General features: G+C 39.0%; 1 protein-coding gene across 1 annotated transcript in view; it reads left to right on the top strand.

Moving 5' to 3' along the window:
- POC1B (POC1 centriolar protein B) overlaps positions 1–7,735 on the top strand; it is a 45,166-nt gene extending 37,431 nt beyond the window's left edge. The window contains exons 11-12 of the mRNA XM_063155869.1: positions 5,308–5,490; positions 6,694–7,735. Of these exons, the coding sequence (XP_063011939.1) occupies positions 5,308–5,490; positions 6,694–6,795 (285 nt within the window). The 3' untranslated portion in view covers positions 6,796–7,735. The remainder of the gene's footprint in view (positions 1–5,307; positions 5,491–6,693) is intronic.
- The last annotated feature ends 14,756 nt before the right edge of the window (positions 7,736–22,491 follow it).

The following is a 22,491-nucleotide window of genomic DNA, read 5'->3' on the forward strand; positions in this document are numbered from 1 at the left end:
AAAAAATCACCTGGTTTAAAGTAAAGTTTATTACTGATGATCTGAGAGTTTAGAAAGAAGTATTTCAGGAATATTATTCATTTCTAACTGGATGCAATCAAATATTCACAGACTTCTAAGAGGTTTTTATGAGAAAAATAGAAATAATTTTTTAATTTTTTTTTTTGAGAAAACGGGGGTTATTATATGTTCATTTTGGATGGAATATATGGAATATGGATATGTTCAATGGATGGAATACATAGAAAATATTTTTGTTCTTTACTAGATTCTATATATGTGGAATTATAAAATACTGAGTGCATCGGATGTACTGTTTTACAGGGTTTTCTCAAACCAGAAGCCGCACTCTGGGAAAAAGATGACATAAGAAAACTATGTAGTCAGTTTCTCAATATGTGTGTGAAAGGTTGCTTGTAAAATGTGATGTAATTTCTTTGCCTAGAACTTTCAGGATATCTTGAGATGTGCCTTTGGTCAGGGGAGTTTATTATTCATGCCATCACAGGAATACTAAATTCAGTATATCTGTCATCCTGATAGAAATAAATAAATCTGATTAATCAGACCATAGCTGTAAGTGCATCAGGATTTCAGTTAATTTTCTACAGATAATTAGATAAAAAACTCCACCAAAGTAAGCTAAGAGTTTTCATTGCTTTGTGCTGGCCTGGCTTCTATAAACTCAGTTAGCTTCAGGCTGAATTTGCTGTTTTCAAGACTTGAAGTGTTATGCTCTTCCATCTAAGGTGGAAGTGCCTGTTTTGCTGAAGAGTACAGTCTGATGGTTTGGCCTGTTTTATTGGCTGTGAGTTTGTAACCTGGTACCACTGCTCATGATCAGCCTCTAAACTGAGGGGTGTGCTACCTTCAGGAGTCCTTCCAGGTGTTTCCATGTCAGACTGGATGTGATGCACTTCTGTTAAGTGCACTTTAAGTTCTTTATTTCAGCTTGGGCGTTTTTTTAAAAACTGGAGAAGACTCTGATGTGTAAGATGACATGAAAGACTTTGAAGTGTGAGAGTCTGCATTACAAGTTCTGAAAGCGGACTGCTCAAGCTAGAAGTGCTTAGTAGAACTTTGCTCTGGATGCACCACATAGTTTATCTGTATTTTACTGCTTGAATGCAAAACTTCATTAAAATTTACAAATAAATGATTCCAGAGATACCTTATCAGATGACATGGGGCAGCAAGCCACAGTGGGCACATGGCAAGTTGTTGCTGTGTGTGCAAGAGGAGAGGAAATGAAGAGTGCTGTCATCAGCTGAAACTACAGGGAAGTTTTCTTCAGTAGGAGCTGATAAAACAGCATTTAACATACTCAGTCTTTGACAAATAGATCAGGGAGCTGTTTTATGTGGATCACTCATGGACTGAAAAAAATAATTTCAGACCAGAAGTGATCTGTGAGTAATTATATCCTACAAAAACCCAACCCCCCAAAAAACCAATAACAACAACAAAAAAGTGTCAAAAAAACCAACCAAACAAAAAAGCCCAACTCTTGAACGGTTAAATTTAGCATTTCCACAGTGAACCATTTTTATATGAGGGTAGGTTCACAAGAGCAGGAAAAAAGTAGTGATAATGATAGTACTGTTTCTCCTGAAAATTTCCCATGATTTCAAATAACCAAAAGACACAGGAATTCAATATCTGGTAAAGTAGGACACTACTCTGTTATGCCTTTGCTCTTTGATCTGTTTGAGCTTAATGCTCTGCTAATGACTAATTATTTGTAGTTGTTTTAATCACAGTATCAGAAATATTTTACTATTAGTAGGCAAATGTACCATGTGTTCAAAATTTAAAGGTTTAATTTTAAAAACCAGACTATGCCAATTTTTGTGATTCATTAGGAAGCTTACCAATGTCACTTTTTTATAAGCCCATCTTAATTATAAGATTCTAAGACATGCTTTTAGAAACTCTGGTCTGTAGTTTCCATATTTGGAGCTCATAGAGGATGGAAGCCTGTTGATAGGCAATTGTGTGAGAGAGACTTGTATTTTTTCTTTTTTTCTTATTTCCCTTGAGGGATTTTTTTTTAATTTCTATAAATAAAACTGCTCAGGCATCCTTATATATGGATGCATTTTACTCAGATTCTATTCTTAACAGTTATGAAGCAAAGGCAGGCTGGGATGCAGTGTTTGTGTCTATGTGCTGTGTGAATCTTTCATGGGAAAACGTTTGGGAACAGGCAGAGGTGATAAGGTTATGTGTAAGGATTTTTCACAAATTGATCAAGTACCACCCACAGAGTTTTGGCTATTTTGCTTGACAGAAAACAAAGATGTGCAATTATGGTTTGCTGTTTGTGACATCATTTTATAAGCTAAATTTAATTTTCTGCTGAACATCCGCTGGTAATGTCATGGTAATAACTTCCTATTGATTAATTAAATCTGTTCCTTCTCCTCCTTATTTGAACTTGCATGAAGTTGCCCAAATGTGAGTTTATGTTATTACTAATGGTCTGGGAATGGAAACACTGTACACATTTTAATTTTCTTCTCTGCTTTGCTCAGAAGTAACAATTTAAAATTGATTGCCTTATTAGAATTTATTCTCTCAAAATAAGCTATAGCTTTGACTCTCAGAATAGTTGGGGTTTTTTTAATATGAGACATTTTTACTACATTGCTGGTGACATACAGAATTGTTGTTTATGACTTGGTAGCATTTCAAGTACTTTAGAAAGGGGCTAATTTGAAGGAAAGACAACATTTAATTCTTGATACTTTTCATTTGAAATAGACTGAGTAGAAAGACTTTCTTTAAAAGGAACTTAAGGTGAAATGGGCTGAATAGAAGTGTTGGACATGAACTAACTGGTATCCAAAAGTAAAGGCAATCTTTGAGACTAGTGTCACTCCTTTACAGCAAGGTTTTGGCATTTCAGTGTTGTGTTAGATTTCAGCCATTTTCGACCTTTGCTGAGCTGGAGGAGATTGTAATGTTAGATATTAGGAAAGGTTAAAATATAAAACAGATAACCTTAAAAGTATAGCAGCATACTTGATGTCTGATAGTATTTAAAAATGTCTCTACAAATTTCCAGACTATGATAACGATAACCATTTTGGACACAAGTTAGATAAGTTGAAAATTTGAAATAGTCTTTTTTCATTTCTCTTACAAATTTTGAAAGCTCAGTTATTTGCTTATCTTGTTTGAGTTTTGACAAACATCAAGGTCTTTGTCTTATTTCTGTAAATGCTTTTATGTTGTATTGTACTTCCAAATGTTTGAATATGTAGCAGAAACATCTCAGTTTGCTGCTTAACCCAGTAAATGATAAGAGGATTTTTCCATTACTCTGACTTGCAATGCTGGTGGCAGTTTACTAAGATGCAAAACATTCTTTCAGATCTATTTGTCTGATATATTGAAGCTTGGATCAATGAAAGAAGTGGTGAGACTTTTAGTAGCTTAGCATTTGCTGTGTTTACTGAATTGATAGCTTTCCTCCTTGGGTTGAAGTAATCTCTCTTGCTTCAGACTTTACCTGACAATGCTAGGATAGCAGAAATCAGTGGAAGTGATGTCAGTGAATGCCATGGTACTATCAAACCTTGAGATGGCTTTGCTCTGGCTTCGTGGCACTGTCAGTTAAGGTCTGAAGTACATGCCTGGGTGTGTGCCCCTGTCTCTCCTAACCATGCTCTGCACTTCGTGGGTTCTTGCCTGAGGCCTTGAGACCTGTCCTGCAGAATGTAACTGCACAATGGAACTTTTAACCCAGAGAGGATTGTAAGACTTTCTTTTTTGTTCTCTTACCTTACCACAGTCTTTGCTTTCAGCTGTTTCCCACCACACAGGACTGTGCAGAATGGCACTGGGGACACAGGAATGTTATTGTGGATAATGCAGCAGTATAAGTTCACAATAATATTGATATGATTTAGTATTACTTAAAATTAAAATAGTTGATGTCTGATAGTATTTTAAAACGTCTGTCATTGTTGCAGTACTTAAACCATCAGTCTCTGATCGTACGTGATTCAAAGGCAAGGTCAACTACAGTTAAATCATTCTTGACAGAAACTCATCAACATACCTAGGTGATCTTGTAAAAGTCTGCCAATAATTCTGCCTAGCAATTTACATTCTACAAGATTATTTTAGAGATTTAGGAGATTTTTTTTAAATGTTTGACAATTCTTTTAATACCCTCTATTTTGAAAATCTCTTCAGCCTTGCAGCATAATATATTTTGGGCACATTGTAAATATTGTGTATTTTAAATACATGAGGTGAGACTAAAATTTCCCCTTTGCAAAGCTAATAGGTATTTTCCTGGGCTGTCAATAAATTCCAAAGAAATAGTTTAATTGGAACTATTTTAAAGGTTTATTTTGTAAATGTAGATATATGAAATGTAATCAGAAATAGTAAAACTTGACTACTCAATTTATTTTAGTGTGTAAGTAAACTAAAGTTGTCTGAAGATACAAGAAGTTTTTAAAGAAATCTCAATAATTCATTAATTATTCAGGTAAACTTGTTGTGAAGGACTTTCTAATGAATTAGCGATGATTTAACCTTTCATGACTGAAAAATACCATTAAGAACTTCAAGGCACAGAGAAAACCAAATTGGTTGGGAAGATCATGCTCTCTCACTTAGCCTGAAGCAAAGTTTACACATCAAAGTTTTTTCTCTCAACGTTGCATTGTGTGGATCTTCTCTGTTGTTTCCTTCTCCCATTTTCTGAAGGAATCAATTTTTCAAAATGTACCATTACTGAACAAACAGCTGAAAACTACTTTTTTACAAAGCTGAAATAAGAGTTTAGTTCATACTAAGCAAAGGTTTCATACTATAAAGTTGGAAGAAGCGCTTGTGGTTGTCTAGTAACATATGGATTTTTCATCTGTATGACTACTCTGAGTGAATTTCTTCGTCAACCAGGGCTGTCTTTTTGAAGAAAATGCTCCTCGTTAATTGTATTTATTCAAGCCATAGTGGTACAGCACACAGCTCTTCAATCATATGTACCTGAAACATGTACCTAAAGTCTGCTTAGATTTTCCTTATTGCCTCATCCATCACAGATGGAATTCTCTCTTAGGTCAGAACAAATTGAAGTGTTACAAATTGAACCTGGTCAAAAAGCAAATCTGAGAGTCCTTGTGTGTATGCATATTTATATATGTGTATATACATATGTATATATGTGTGTGTGTGTAGATTTTTTTAAATTAAAAGCCTGACTTTTGGCTGTCTATCTTATGATGTGGTTCCACTTAAATAAAGACAAAGGCAGCTGAATCTTCAAATTATGTTTCTGTATTCAAGAGTGATGGCAGAAGTGAAGAACTGCCGAGTCCCTGTGATTCTCCCTCAGCAAGAAGTTCAAAAAGGAAGGCAGAGAATGAGAGTGGGTCAGCTGTGCTTAGTGTGGAGCAGCCCAGAGGCATCCCCTCCTCCGTGGACTGGGCTTTGGACCACATTGTGGGCCAGCTGGAGATGTTAACTGTAGTAAGTATGCAATAACAGGTGACACTTGCAGTGCAAAATGACAGTGCTATGAAAGGCAGCAGTAGCCTGGAGTCATGTTCATAAATCAGAACTTTAAAGACTATGGGGTTATTTTGAATAGCTATATAGTCAAGTGACTGTTTTGGTGTTTTCCTTTCAGAAGATATTGATTGCATGTATTGTGTTTGCCAAAGTGAAAGCTTCCTGGTACACAACCATGAAGATTGCTGCTGTATTTTTAACTCTGGCTGAAGAGAATCACTATTTTTCAGTAATGAGATCTGGGTAGTTTTGTCAGAAGGCAGTTATTTAGCAGACATTCCAGCTGGAACAATCATGCACTAGCAAGGGATGAACAAAGTAAATTGGCAATGTGCAATTAAATCCCTTTCCCAGCTTAGTGTGTGAGGTGTTGGCTTAGGTAGGAATCCAAGCAGTGCAGTAAGTCCTTGTGCCAATGAAACTGCACAAATACTCAGTCCCAGTCAGTGACTCAGAGTTGCTTGTTTGCAAATGCTCAATACATCTTTTTAATCCAGATTTAGCTTATATTTTCAGATACTTCTTTGTAGTCTGTAATACATTGATATTAAATCACTTCAAAATGGAGCAGCTAAGGGGTTTTTTTTCTGCGTTCTTTTGCAATATATATGTTAAGTAGGAAGAAGCAGCTTTTCAGAAGTATGGAGTCCAGTCATGAGTTGGAAATTATTTGTGTAGTAAGTTGTAAAAGAAACTGCCAGCCTGGGTCCGAAAACTTACTTCTTCCACTGAAGATAATATCATGGAGAATAAATGCTTTTTAATAGTATATTTTTTTTCTCACTTCCTTTTCTTGGAGATGCCTTAAAAGTTTCTTTTAGTTTTTTGAAAGATATCATTTGTGGTCACAGGTATGGCTGTTTTTCTATTGGAATATGGATGCAACTTTCACACAGTATTTCAGAGTACTTTACATTATACATGTATGAATTTCTCTTTCTCAGTGAAAATGTTTTGTGAAAACAAAAAGCCTTTAGACAATCTCCATGGAGGCAAAGCCATAATTTTTAAATACAGTTGTAAATAGTGGAATAGCTAAGGAGAAGCCATCTTATAGTATTTTTTCCTGTTGAGCTAAAATTACTTTTCTTATGTTGCACGCTTTTATAATACTGTGTGAATAATATAAACTCCATTGAAATTATTCTCTTCTTCATGCAGACCATTTCAGTCCTGGAAGAACGTCTTACTTGTACAGAAGATAAATTGAAAGAATGCATAAAAGATCAGCAAAAAATGTTGCTTAAGGGAGAACAGAACTAATAAAATACGAAAATGAACTATGTTGATGAGTATGTTTCATAAAATCACAAGGAATGTTTCTTCACTGGATTTTGCTATAAGCAGAAACATCAAATCAAAGTAATAAAAATGGAAGAAATTAAAAAAAAATTTCAAACATTGGTAGCAAGCAGATATTCTGGTTATCTATTTAATGAAGTGTAACCCAATCCAAACTACAACTTTCCAAATAATTTCCATTGAACATTCCAGAACTCTTACTTCAACCTAACAAGATATTTGTATATAACTAAGCCACTAACTATGTATCTTTAGATGAATAGCAGTTATTATGCAGGTTACCGCTGTGCAGATTTTTAAATTCAGTCAATGATGTTTTTAAAAATAATGTTCTTTGTGCTAAGACAACATTACTGAAACACCTAAATTGAGTAAGACATAATATAAAAATGCCAGAGGTGTTCTTTGTCCCTTATATATTCTCAAGTGTTTTACCAAAAAATAGTGTGCTATTCTTTATCTTCTCAACATTTTAGTAATGATTGCAAGAAGATGTTGTGTGAAAACTTTTAGTTACAAATGCAGGAATTAAGTCACTTTAACTTTGAAGCTGTAATTGCATCTATGTGAATCCAGCTGCAAAACATGAGTTTTGATGCACTTGAACACTTCTGCTTATCGTATCCCCATCAAAATTCACTTTTCATATTTATGAAAACAAAAATGAGCTTTATACTTCTGAAGAATATATTTGAACCAAACACAAAAATTTGCAAAATCTAGGTCATAAATACAAAAGATTCTTATCCCATAAGAATGTCCACGTGTGCTCGAGCTTTGCATGCTGTGAATGTACCTGATCAAGTAATGCATTGTGAATGCTGACATAAGTCAGGAAAAACTTTGCAGTGTATGATGATTTGAGTTTTATTTTTAATAAAAATGCAATTCTTAGAAAGATGATTTTGGGTCTTATTTAATGGAAAATATTTATTTTCTTTATGTCTGTCTATTTTTTAAAATGTCAATTGCAGAACATGTGTTGTAAATCCACAGTCAAAACTAGATAATTGTGCGTTTCTGTAACTTTACATGTCTGTTGAAAAATAGGACACTTGGAATGGGGAAGCACTTTAATCCAATTCTTACCTGACTCTATATAGATAAAGCCCATTTCCCAGGCTGAACCTCATTAACATCAGCAGAGTTCGACTTTAGTACACAAGCTCACTGTGTAAATATGACTGCAGCTCAGGCCACAGAAATGTGCAGTCAATTTTTCTTGTATAACTTATTTTCTCTTTCAGCAACCATCTTCAGATCGCCAGATATCACCTCACTTCCTTTGTTAACTCTGATTTTTACCAATAGGTACTCAATATTTGCAGCTCAGTCTTGAGTTCTGCTGGTTATGGCAAAGAAGCAATCTCTTATAAAATTTTTGGATGTAACTGTTTCTAGGCAGCATCCTGGCTGCAGATTTTTGACAGAGGATAGTCATATGTATTCCAGCCTGACCTTTGATTATGCAATTGATTATACTACTACATAACACAAAGTTATGTAAATGCTGTCTTTTGGATCAAATGTACTTCACTTTATGAATTTGCAAATACTCTTGTGGTTTTTGCTTTTTCTTGTCTCCATTAGAAGACACAAAACCACACAGCTATTAAAATTTTTGCTTATTTCCTGTTTTGTCTTGGTGGACTATATATATATATATATATATGTCTTAAATCTGCAGATTTTTCTTTTAAGTTTTTTTCAGGATTATTTAATCAATAAGATTTGGATATTTACTTTACTTCCATATTTTTAAATAAAATCTCTACTGCATTTTTCCCTTCTGCCTTAGCTCCTGTCACTAATCCCTCTACCTTTTCAGTACCTATTATCTGGAGCATTTACTACTTAATCCAGTTTATTCCTCCGTTGTTTGTGCACCTGGTGAGCCAACATAACATTCGCGAATTAAGACATGTTATTGTCATTCTGTTGGGTGGTCTGCTGATACTGAAACTCAACATGAGGACACTTGGGAGGATGTCTGGTCATGGTTGGTTGAAAACAAGATGGATGTATTTTCCTCAAGATGTGATGGCTTTCCTAAAACACAGCCACAACCATCTAACATGTTTCTTTTCAAAAAGCATTGATGTGGGCTAGTTCTCTTATTCTCTTCATCCATATAACTTTTAATAAAGTTTTGGAGCAGAAATACTTCCTTTAAAAGCACCTGCCAAGGCTGTTAAACTCTCAGAAGCGTTTACTCTAGGTTTTGTACTCTGTCTAGTAACTGGTGATTTGACTAATTTGAATTACAAAACTAGAGGAAAATGACTGCTGTTTAGTCTTAGTTGTGCTTTTGCACTATGTGAAAAAAATAATTGCATGGATCTTATAATTATGAAAATTATATTTGTATTGGAGACTGCTTTGAAGTACTGATAGCCCAGACTTGTTCTAAAGAAGCTGAACATTGTACCTGATGCAGTACAGTTTCCCTCTGGCTAAATTATCCCTCTGATACTAAATATAAATAGGCCCCCCTGCTGGAGAAAGACTGCTTCCAGCTTTCAGGCCTGCTGCTGCAAAAATGGCTCAATTACTTCTTAAAATAATGACATGTAGTAGATCCCCAAGGTTTGTGTGTTGAGGGAGAGAAGGTGGTGGCAGCAATAGTTGTTGCTGGGAGACTGTCTCTGGAGAAACTCAATTTCAAATTCCTCAAGTGTCAAAGCACTGTGCAGCAACTCAGCAGCTCATTGCAACGTATTTCAGCAGACATTTCAAACTAAAAACGCTCTTCCAAATTGAAAGAAATGCTACTAATTGTTACTTCAGCATTCACTTTTTGATATTGATATATTTTTATAAATTTAGGGGTTTTGAAATTCAGTTCCCAGAGGTGAATGTATCTAAACAATTCCCTTGTCCTTGGGGGATTGTTGTTTCTTGCTTTTATGTAAGATAATAATTAGTTTTTTCATTGTCATCTTCATGGTGAGAAATCTAAATCTGGAGCTTTAAATTTTGATCATATTAATCTTTTAGCTGGAAAAATGTTGGTAGAATAGGTTCTCATTGCCATTTTAGGATATAATGAACATATCCATATAGAATGAGAGATTTGAAAAATACAACTTACCATCTTTATTTATGTCTCTTTAAATAAATAAATAAATATGCAGTACTATTTTAGGGTAGTGTTCTTTTTTCTTCCTACAAGTTTTTTCACGGTGTTGCTGAATTATTTTAATTGCCATATCACAGCACAAAATCACTCTTTTCTACTGAGCGACAGTGGCCAGGATGTGGCTATTTCCAGGGACATAGCTTTATGTAACCCGTTTACCTTGTAGGACTTGTAAGAATCAGAAATTCTGTACTCATTGCCCCAAACAATTAATGAATATGTATGTTCACATTGGATCCAGGAACAGTATGTTTTTGTCAGAGTACCCCCTCAGGGACTTTTGCACGCTTCGGATGCATAATACAATTGAAGCTGTTTCTTTGTGAGAAAATAGGTTAATGACTTGCCAAAAGGCAGATGTTAATTGGAAAAAGTGCATACAAGTCCTTTTCTTTACAATGTATATGGGTTGCATTTGTTAGGACTTGCATCCAAGAACAGGTGCAATTTCAATTGACTCAGCTAACAGGATGTGCTGAGTGCACTCCTCACCAATTTCACCAGAAATTTTAAATCCAGCAGAAAAAAAGAGTTTCTAAACTAGTCAGTGAGTGATAAGCTGCTTTTATTTTCTGTCATAGAACATATTTATAACTTAATATTGTACCTACAATTAAGCATCTTCATAATATGAAAATAAAATCTTTGATTGTTTAATGATGTTGTCACATTTTACTGGTGAGCACTGGTACCTTACATGAGACAAAATGTGTCATCCTTTCTAAATTGTTGCTTTTTAAGACAGTCAGGAGTTTTAGACAAAGTACCACCAGTGTAATTGTAAATAAAACTTAAAGCAGAAAGATTGTCTTTTTCACTAACACGTTTCCTGCCATGAAGCTACACAATCAGGTCAAGGTCTTTGTCCTGCCTTGCTTCATTTTCCCACAGTTCAGAAGCAAAAGTTAATGAAGCAAATGGGAAAAAAAAAAAAAAGAAAAACTATCTGGATTGTCAAGGTTAAAAGAGCTGCTGTTGGATGGTTTAATAGTTCTGTTCAGAGGTCTCTGGGAATTTCTAGGGTACTCATACAAGTTCACTGCAACAGGAACTTTGGTTTGGATCCACATGCCTAGCCTAACCTCATCCTTCAAAGTCTGAGGTGGGCTGGATGTGAAATTCCTCTGCCTGGGGTGTATCAACAGTCTAAACCAGTGCAGAAGAATCTAGTTCAAGATGGCCCATTGGCATTGATGAGGGTGCTGGTGGTTGGGGTTTTATGATTTTCCCATGCCTGTAGCAAGGACCTGCTCAGTGCACTTGCAGAAGCAGGAATTAACTGAGAAGAAATACTGAGATTCTCAATGCCATATAAATATAGAATTCTGCAGCTCTCAGTAGCAGTTAGGTTTGTAAGTCCATCTATGGCCTGTGTTCTTAGAGACCTGCCTAAAAAAGAGATACCTTATTTCTCTTCAGAGCCACAAAAGAGTAAACAATTGCCAAAAGAGAAAAAGGAAAGACAATCACTGACTCTTTTTCATCCACTTGTGCTTTGTAATGTAATGAGATAGTAGCTCTGTCTTGGGTTTTTATCTCCTCCTAATCCCCAGAGGAAATCCCTGCTCCTTTTATAGAGATAAAACCTTAGCTCACAGAAGGTAGCAAGAGCTGGGAGTCTCTGTGCTAAAGGGTGTCACTAAACCCTCTTCTGGCCACAGTAGTGAAAGCCAAAGGCCTGCAGTGCTTACTCCAACACCTGCATTGAATGTCAATTCTCCCTTAAAATTCAGAAAAATATTTATAATATTCATAAGCAAAGCATGTTTGTGTAAATCTGCTGTTTACTGGGGCCTCATGAATAAGTGTCAGAGAGACACAAGTCTGGGAAGGTCAAAGCAGTAAAATTCTTTCTCTGATTTTTTCTAAGGAAGATTCAGGTGAGCCATATGCACTAAGTTCTGTTGCTTTGTGCTACCTTCATCTTGCACATCTCAGAAATGTTTACGATGAAATGGGCTTGGGTGATAAAAAGAACAGCAGCAGTGCTTTCTCATGAGTGCATTGGTTGAATAGTTTTTGATTAATATTATCATTTCATGATACATGCTGGGACTGCAAGACCCAGAATATTTACTGAAGCCTAAAAGGAGTAATTTGAAAGAGAAAGGAGATGGTTGGTGATGGTTTCTGACAATGTCCAATTTCTGCTCTGAACTACTTGGGAATATTCTGTTAAACTTCACTGATGCCACACCTACAATTTGATGTGGTGAGCAAGAGCAGGGTTTAGCTCTTAATCTTAAAACTTGAAAATTCTTGTACTTCCCAAAACCAGCTCTCACTTCTAAGAAAATTACCTAAATGTGTTAAAATGTGATTAATTTTTCAGTTAAGCAGTGAGTCTAATCAAGCAAAACATAGATTATATTTGATTGCATGTAACTATACTGAGTGATTTCAGTCTGCTCTGATGTTTCTCTGCAGCTTCATTGCTGAAACACTGTGAGCTTTTGTGCAGCTTCTGCAATCTATTCATTATAGACCTTGCCTATAAATAGCTGCATTATTGAAAGACTGTGAGAGGTTCATTAGAGAAGTTGTGAAAGTCTCCTTCGAGCCAGGGCTGATATGGTACCACTCCAAATCACCAAAGAGTTTCAGCATGTGGGTAAGACTAAGCACGAAGCTGGGCATTTGGCCATGCAGCAGCAGCGATGTCCCCTCGAGCATGCCCCTGTGAGCCCGGCTGCAGGCTCCCACAAAGCACAGTGCACTTCGTGCTGCCTCTGGACACGGGGATGAGAGCACAGCGTGTGGGAACTCGTGGTCACACCAATCTTGTCCCAGAGCAGAGGCAGAACACAGCCAGGGCGTGTGCTGGGGGCCAGGGCCGCAGGACATCCTGCCGATGCGCCTCCCCGCAGCCAGGGAGATTAGTCACCTTAAAATCACACACAGGCAGAAGGGCTTTGCTGACTCAATAGGAAGTCACTGCCTGAAATCAGTGGGACTTCTCACGTGATTGAATTTACATGCTGCAAATGTCTTAATCTTGTGCACTGTGTTCACATAACTGTGGGGCAAAGAAAGAAAGTTTGAATTGCAGCTGATGTCTGTTTCCAATAACAGTACACGAAAAACAAATATGGTCTCTAACTTGAGCTTCTGGTTAGTTTAAAAGGGCACTGTGCTATTTATTTCACAGCTATCTGAATTAGAGGCTCCCAGGTTCTCTGGCTCTGGTTCTCAGGTGAATGAAGACAATGTAGGACTAGGTCCCCAGTTTGTATGCAGACCTTCTCCTACACCTTTTGGGTTCTCCTTTAGAAGAGATGCTAGATCAAGAGAGGCTTCCAGTATCACTCAAAACCATAAAAGAGGAAATATGCCTCATCTTGTCTTTTTTTATTTGAAGAAGAAAAATGTTGTCAACCATCCAGGTAACCCAAGTTGTGTATATATTTTCTACACTTCTCTCTTTTCTCTAAATGCTCTAGTTAGAAATTTCAAAGTGAGAGAGTTATGTCCTTGTTACAGAATATGTATTTAGGGGAGAAGTTATCAATATTTTCTTATCTAATGGACTTGGTAGGAACAAGGAGGAATTAATAACTAACAACCCGCAATATCTGAAAAATCCTACTCAGAAGGGAAAGATGATGGATACAATAAAATTGCTCCATCTTCACCCAAAACTCACCTGTGTTACTTCTGTGTTTGTGTACATTGTAGGGTAACAAATCTGAGCCTTCAGCACTTGTGGAAGATCAGACTGAAATGCTCAAGATCTCATTTTTAAGATTTGCTCCATATAAGGAGTCACTTACAAAACTATATATAATGTAGCCTGTTAACGTTAGCTATGACACACCCAGTTTCTTTCCTCTTCCTTCCTTTTTTTTTTTTTTCTTTTTTATTATGTAAGGAAGGATTATGCCATCAGGAGCAGGGGCTGGGAGGATTCTGTCAGTCCAGGGTTTTGTCAGAGAATGCCGATTTGTTGTAAGCAAAATGTTTTGCAGAAGCGTCTCTGTTTGAATGCACTTCCGATGAAACACAGGGCAGGTTTCCATCACAAGCCCGCCTGACTTCCTGCCAGCTTGCCTGGCAGCTCTCCAGGCTCCACGGCTCCGGGATGGCTCTGGACTGAACCTGCCATTCTTCCTGACTTCTTTTACTTATTTTTTGACTTTTTTTTTTTTTTAATTAGAGGGAAAAGGTCTTGACAGAAATACACGTTGGCTCTGCTTGGCTTTTTTTGATTATCTTGAATTAGACATTTTGATAAGTAAGGACCTTGTGTCGCCCAGTCCCATGTTTTATTATGTGGGAGACCCAGGGCAGCTTTCCTCCCTTCCTGAGAAGCTGCTCCAGTTAAAATGCCTTGGAAGAGAAATATTTTTCATATCACACTGAGCTTAATTTCTGAGCATTTTCAGGAGACCTCCCAGTGCCAATATTGTCTCTTCTATTTTCTAAAATGCCCACTTGCCTTGTGTTTTCTTCATGCTAGCAATGCCCTTCAGCACTGCCTCCTTCACTCACTTCTTCCAGGCCAGTTTCTGGGACAGAGGCTGGCTGTCTTCTGGTCACTCTGGCTGCTGGAATTGTGGATGTGAGGTGGTTTCTTGGGACACAGAGATATATTCTTGAAAGCCACCTTGGTGGCCAGCTGCTGGTGGTTTGGCTGCTGCTCCATGGTTTATCTGCTCCATCTTCCCTTGGAGCCAGAGATATTTCTGTGCACTTCAGTCTGAATCACCTGGGGGTGTTGGACGTTTCATTCCTTCTCTTTAATGTGGGGTTATCTGAGGACAGGGCCTTGCGTGGGCCTGTGTTGGGATCCTGGGGGCTCAATGGGTGAAGCAAGATGTGGAAGGCAGATAACTTCCCTTCCACCTCAGGGCTCATGTCATAGGCAGTCACTTTATCTGCCTTTGTACTCCAAACTCTTAACCTCTAACATCCTATATCTGTTTTTTAAATTCAGTTCATAAGCATCAGTATGTTGAGTGTGTCTGTGTACCTGGGTTGCCTTGGCTTTGAAAAGCATTTGACTGAGGAGAAACATTTGGTCAACATCAAGAAGATCTGGTGATTTAACCTCTGAAGTTGGCTTGGTCTTGGTGTTATCAAGCAACAAAATCCAGATGCAAGCATCATTTTAATATTCTCTTTAAGCATTAGAATGTATCATTTTTTCCAGACCTTTTAGTTTTAGTTTCTCAATCAGTGACCCATTACATCCAAATGTAGATTGCTCAAGAGGCTGGCACAGCCAACAAGATCAGCCTTGTATTGCCATCAGAGCATGACCAGGAGCTATAGAAAGAATTGGGAAAGAAAGTTATGTGCTCCAGTGTAATTTTCTAGGCAATATTGTAAGTCCTGCCAGACTCCAAAACTTCCAAGGAGAAGAGGCTTCAAGTTTTCAGGGTGTGAGAGGAAGAGACAATGCCAGCAGAGGCTGAATGTGGGCAAAGAGAGAAAGATAGGAAGAGGAAAAAGATAAACCCCATTCTCTTAAATGCAGCCTCTGATAATATGGTTGTACAGTCCTCAAAAACGGACTGACAAGCTCTGCCTCCTTCTGCACTAATATTTGTCATGCCTATATTGTCCATTCTTCCATAGCCAATCAGTTCTTTGCTTATCTCTTCTACTCTGTGCTTTCACCCTCTCTTCTCTCCCATCCTTTTCCTCTGAAAAAATATTTTGCAACCTTAAATTACTGCACTTGGCTGAAATCTTGTTGGGCATATCAGGAAATTTTCTACATCGCTCATGGGTGGAGTTTCCCAAAAGCATCAATTTGGTACTAATGCTGTATAAACAATGGGCCTGTCAAACCCTGAATATCATGAGGCAACCTCAAAATGTTGTGCCTTCTTGCAGATTTCTCTCATGGTTACCTCACATGACAGAGCCAGCATGATCCTCACAGTCACACAGCAAAAAGTGACCATGGGCATAACCTCAGCATATGCCAGAGAAACCTACCTCATCTTCAGGTGTTTCTTTCCATTGGTCTGAAGCATCAGGACCAATCCTGTTCAGTAGAGGTCTGTCCAAGCAGCCATTAAGAAGTTCTGGTGGGTGACAGAAGTGTAGCCACATTTCCAAAGTTGCATGTGAATTACCAAGCTCACATCTGCCAGCTGTCATGGTATAACAAGCTGTATAATAATGACTTTGTCTGCAACAGCTATGGAATCCAGTTTGAATCAAGACATTGTCTGTAAGAGGATTTTAAATAAATATTACAGTTCATACAGCACTAATATGGCTTGACATAGAGAATCACCTAACTCATTTGGGAGCTCCTATTCTTGGTTAGGAAAGCAGTGGACAAGAGCTCATATAATTAAATCACAGACTCAGTGTGCCACAAATAGCCATCCTTTCCTGCATTTCTTCTTGCAAGAGGCTGTTTGCATACATTTTGCAAAATTTGAATTAAATTTTCCCTGCTAGGCATCCTTTTCAGGATGAATTTTTCTAGAAATTCTCTGCCTTTTGAAGGAATAAGATAATACATGACCTCCCCCTTTAGACCTTTTCTGGAGCCTTTCTGGCATCAGAAAATGTAAAGATGGGGAATAACTGGTGCAGGAGACATTTCTTCTGAGCACAAAGGCAGGCAGCTCACTGAAAGCTGTCACAGTGAATGAGCCAGGCAAGACCAAATGCTGCTACAGTGGGACCCAGACTAGCTCAGTGTGGAGATGAGACTGGGGTGAGGAGATGAAAGGTCTGAGAAACACAGAGGGGCTTGGGACTGGACAAGGCACTGAGAAGTCTGGAGAAGGACTGAGGAGATCTTAGTGTTGGGAGAAGCCAGGCTTGGGGCAAAGGGAAGAAATGGCTCTGGACCATTAGGTCCTGCTTCTTTGCAATTTGCAGAGCAGCCTCTTGTTGTACTAAACAGCTATTGAGGCACTTGCTTAGTATCTTCCCCAACTGCTCACTTTCCCTGTGGCATGAACAAGCATGGAGGTTAACACCCTGCTTGTGTTGTTGAATTCTTTACCTGTTCAAGAGGCAAAGATCAATGCCATGAATCTAAAAGCATAAAGAAAATACATACAGAGAAAACTATCTGGAACTGTATGCTTAAGTCATTTTACTAAGCCAACTTTTGAGAATAGAATTTTATCTCTGCATCTGTATCATCAGCCTGGCAGCTGTACTCTGTGTAGGAAGCAGTGGGATGGTGCTCTGAAAAGCCTGGCAAGGAGGGGGATGTAAAACTCAAAACCTGGAGACTGCAAAGTTATAAGGAAGTGTTTTGAATTCTCATTGAGATCTGAGATACCCTACAAGGAAGAAAGCAACAGAGTTTAAATCAAGAGACAAAGAAAAGCAATGCTGTGCTTATAGGTCCAGTCAATAGCTTTTATGCCAATGGGAAGATGAAGAGGACAAGGAAGGACCTTGTGAAAAGTAGAAATGACAAAAAGCTGAAGTTGCCTGTTTTCCTGCCCAAGAAAAATATTCAGCTATCTATTTAACAATGGTTTTATAAATCATAGACCATGTTTATTTGTTGCTCTTCCTATTTGATTTTATAATGGCAAATGCATCCTTTTCCATTTTTCAAAATAATTTTAGTGCTTGCAGAGTGATTCGCCACATTAACATTCTCTCCCCATCTCTATCCATTCAGCCTCTAATGAGTAGCTCATGCTGCCTTCCTCTCATGTACTCACATCCCCACTGACTCCAAGGTCTTTTCCAATCTTCCAAGCACCCTGCAGCATTTTCCCCCTGCCCCCTTCTTCAGCAGTGGTACTGAGAAGGTCTCGCCTGGGCTGCTGTGCCTGCTTCTTTGTGCCTGTTGAAGGCAGAAGGTCCTGCTCACCTTCTCAACGCTGCTCCTGCTGTACTGCTCAAGCACAGGAACCTCCATATCTGGGAAAAGTGCTGAGCTAAGCACAGCATCATCAGGGAGACTAAAAGATTGGATTTCCTACAAAGCCCAGCTTGGCCACTGACAATGTTTAACCTCGAGCTGGGTCTGTTGCTTCTCGATTTGCTCCCTTGGAGTCCCTGGCAAGGTGTGCATGCCTGGCTGTGTGGTGAGGGGAGACAGGGTTTGCTTTAAAGCACATGGTGAGGGTTTGGAGCTGCAGCCTCAGGTAGATGCAGGAGCAAAGAGAAAGGAAACCTGCTCAGTGAACTAGAAATTCCCACACTCTGTTGTCAAACATGCTTGTTCACTGGTGTGGAAAAGGTAAGCTGAGAAGGAGAGAAATGAGTTTGAATGCATTTTAATTGGGATTAGGGGCATATGGCGTGGTGTCATTTGTTTTCCTCTTCCTGCTCTGCAGTGGGGCTCTAATACCTTCACACATTTGCCTTGATTTGCCATGTCAAAAGAGAAGACAGCAACTGGCTTTTTTCTCCCCTCTTTTGGGGCCACGCTAAAAGTTCTCACTTTGCTGAACTTTGCCAGAAGAACAATCATGATTTTCAGAAAAAGTGCAGTCAGATCACAAAAACAGATTAAGCAGCTCTGACTTATTTTTATTAAACTTTTCAGCTGCTCCTTGCAGGACCTTTGCTATTTTCCAGTAGCAGGAAGGGATGGATTAAAGGGGGGAGAGGAGACATGATGGACACAGTACCACATGTACATAATTCACCAACAGCTGGATAGTTAGGTTTTATTGTTATGATAGTATATTTAGTGTTTTGTTAAAAGCTACTTAGGGAGCTGTTTCCCTTGTTCTACAGCAGTTTGATAGATGTAAGGTTCAGACATAAGCCTTTAATTGTGCCCAGCATCACCGCAAAAGCAATTTCAGCTCTCTCCCCTGCCTCATGAAGCATCTTGGGATGCTCTGCATTTGAATGTGAGCAAGCTATTGTTTAGCATGGCTTTAAATCATTACAGAAATATTCTGTAGCATCCACTGAGGAAGGCTGCTACCATCTGTCCTGTTCATTTCTCACAGTCGCTTTGGGAACCAGGGCCAGCAATCACAGAAATTTTGTTTAAAGGTTAAGCACAGAGTAGCATGATCTTCATACACTCTGAAAGATAATAATGGGTGAAAGTGTTGCTCAGAAACATTTAAAGAGGAATGCAAAGCTTAAGGCTAAGCATCTTTCTCAACCTTCACATAAGTGACGTTTCCACTCTTTTTCCAAAACTGTGTATGGCACAGTGTAGGATTTGCAAGGGACTTACAAGCAATGCCCATTTCAAATAAAATGTCTCTAACAGTGTTGTAGGCAATCAGTCTCCTCCTGGCACCCCCAACACAAGGGCTCTGCAATAGACTGTGGCTGCCTCAGTGCCATGGCATCACAGCCTGACTCAAACTCTAAGTCTGTAGCTTCTGGAAAAATGTCAAGCCTATTAGTTTTCTTTTGAGAAATAGGTATTTTTTATTATGGCATAGACTTGCAGAAAAAGTATAACACAGTGCCTAATGTTTTTCTATATACCCAATATTTGATGCTATTGTCCCAGAGTTTCTGTTTCAAATAATGACGGAGGCAAAAAAAAGAAAAAAAGTTGTATTAAATTTACATCAAAGGAAAGCTGGGGGTGCAGAAACATGAATAACAAACACATGCATAATATGACTCTGAACAAAGAAACCTGTGCTGCCAGTGCAGGATGGGCTGTGTGGGAACACATGTGTGTCATTGCAGTGTATGGCTAACACATGTGGGGTCATCCAGACATGCTTGGGGGCAGCTGACATTACTGTTTGAAAGTGAATTTGATAGAATATAATTTGTAGGTACTGTGGCAATGTCTGCAATTTCATCTTTATAGCATGGTTACCACAGTCCTTCATGTGTTATCTGGTAAAACTTCCCGATATAGGGTGTGCCAAGGGGACAGTGGATAGAATATGAAAATAAATAAAAAACAGAGCATAATTACATTCTGAAGTAGTTCATGCACATCTTTAAAATGAATAGAAAAAAATCACTAACTTATAATGAATTTCACTCTCTAAGAGCTCCAAAGCAGTTCTGCATTTTTTCTTCTTCATCAGCTTGCAAATTTCTCAGCAACATTCCTGGTGAAATGCAGAGCATGGCCAAGGAACACAGCTCCACATGGAAGTGTTTGTCTAGAGCAACTGAGATGTTCTTGGTTCAAAGCTCTTCCACAGAAACTGAGGACATGCTAGTCTTAAAAGGAGGTTCCATTATTGTGGAAGTGATTTGGTACTTTACACTTGTTACACAAAAATAGGTATGCTTGACATTTTTCAGTAATATTCCTGTTTTGGCTTGGTTCCACCAGATATTTGAAATCTTGAACAAAGAGTGTCTCTTACTCTGAGCACATTTTTGCTTTCCTTTACAAGCAGCTCTGGCCCCTGTCCTGCTGTCCTTCATGTCACCCTCAAACCAAGGCAGCACTGCTCTGACTGGCTGGCCTTTATTTTGGGATTGTCCAAATGCTCAGCACCCGTAACACTGCAGCAGATTTTCAGCAGCGGGCAGCCATCAGACATGGTAATTACAGTTTAGGCCAAATTCACAAAAGAGCTTGGCATACTGCCCCAGATCTGGTCCCAGACCTGGATACATAATGCTTTCCTGCAGGAATCACAGCTCTGATTTTGGGAGCCCCCTAATTCCACACTCCAAGAGCTGGAGTGGGCAGTCAGGATGAAGGTGGCAGGTAAGTGCTGGTCACTCATGGTGATGCTGGTTAGTGATACCTGTGGTGCAAGAGAAGGCCAAAAAAATGAGAATCCAGCTATTAGAAAATGATAGTTAGGAACACTCATTTTCTGTTGCTAAAATCAGGTGGCTGGCTCACTGCATGCAGGGATTGAGGTGAAAATAGCCGCTTAAGTTTTGGCACACTGTAGCTAAACTAAAGCGGTTCTTCAAACCTTGGTGCCCTAAATTGCTTTTACTGCATCTCCAAATCTAAGGAAACCCAGATTTATATTCATTATGCTGGTATCTCAAATTTCCATCTATATTATCACTGAAATATGCTTAGAGCTGCACAAATTCAAAACAGTTGAAGAAAATTCACTGGAACAGAATTATAATCAACCTTAAAATAGTAGTTTTCAAGACAGTAACCACTAAAGTCAGTTCTAGGTTGTAGTTTCTTGAATTTCTGCCTCCCCAAGGGCAGACTCAAGGGTAAAATAAGCTAGATGAAATCAGTGAATTTAGTGTCAGGATTATCCAAAGGCTTGTTGGCCTTTCTAATTGACCCTCAAAAACAGTGGGAATGAAGCTCTGCTCTGCCAGGGGCAGTGGGAATGAAGCTCTGCTCTGCCAGGGGCAGTGGGAATGAAGCTTTGCTGTGCCAGGGGCAGTGGGAATGAAGCTTTGCTGTGCCAGGGGCAGTGGGAATTTGTTCAGTGAGTGGTGCAGGCAGGATTTCCCCCCACGGACACACAGCTCCTCCCGGATGCATGTGCATGTGAGTGTTTGTGTGTATACATACACTTTACAGTACAAAGTACTTACAGGAAGGCATCTTCTCTATTTAAATATTTTTCTTCAACTTCATATTGCATGAAGTCAGGTCCTCAGTGTCATGGTTTCTCACAGCTTAATGGTGTTAAAGAGCCCTTCTTGCTCCCGACTGCTGCAATAACAATCAGGGTGGGAGGAAGGGGAAATGAGCACGCAGCACACGCTGTACCTTCCAGCCACCAGCTATTGTTAAGAGCACATTGCTCCAGACAGAGTGGCAGCAAGGCATGGGGTGGGAAGCAGGTGTAACCTGCCAGGAGCACCAGTATAGCAAAAGTTGATTTTTAATTCAGATGAGTACTCCTACTTCTCTGATGCCTCTTGTCTCCACACTGAAAGAGGCCTTGCATTCCTGTTGCTCAACACATGAAAGCTTAACAAATACCTCTATGGCAAACCAAGAGCTCATTTTCTCATGCTGGCACTTTGGTCATTCACCTGCAAAGTCAATAATCATCGACTCCCTATCACAGCACAGCATTTCATGTGCAACAGTTTGCTCTCAGGAAGCTTGTTTCCAGGCACTTTGCCATAGTTGGGTTCTTTACAGAATAGTCTTCAATGTCTCCTCCTTGCTTGCCCTGCTTGTCCAGCTCAGTACTTTTCCACTCTCTCCAGAAAGTCCCACCAGCAAAGGCTGTCCAGGCTGTGGTAGCCCCAGTGCAGTACTTTGCTCAAGCTAAGTCTGCTCAGGTGTGTAGCCTGGCACAATTGACAAGGTTTGAACTGCTGCTACTTGGTCAAAGCCCAATTCAGGTCCCTCACTCCCTAAATTCCAATGCAATGTGTTGGAGAGCTAGCCAAACCTTTCTGCATCCCAGGGCTCTTCACAGACACTCGTTAGGATGTTTTATAAAACATTGGTGTGTAGGTCCTTGCCACAGTGCCTGAAGCCAGCAGCCCATACGTTCAAACCCCTTCTTTGCTTCAGTGTGGGGGTTACTGTGCTGCAGTGCAATACTAAATCTTATTTGTGATCACATTTAGGTCATTCTGCTCCTGATCTCCATTAATACCTTGTTTTCAGATACCTGTCTATGTCTGCTAAGCACTCACACAGCATGCAGTGCAATACAAACAAACGTGTTCAGCCCAGGTGT

This window comes from Melospiza melodia, chromosome 4, assembly GCF_035770615.1.
Source record: "Melospiza melodia melodia isolate bMelMel2 chromosome 4, bMelMel2.pri, whole genome shotgun sequence".
In the NCBI taxonomy this organism is placed as follows: domain Eukaryota; kingdom Metazoa; phylum Chordata; class Aves; order Passeriformes; family Passerellidae; genus Melospiza; species Melospiza melodia.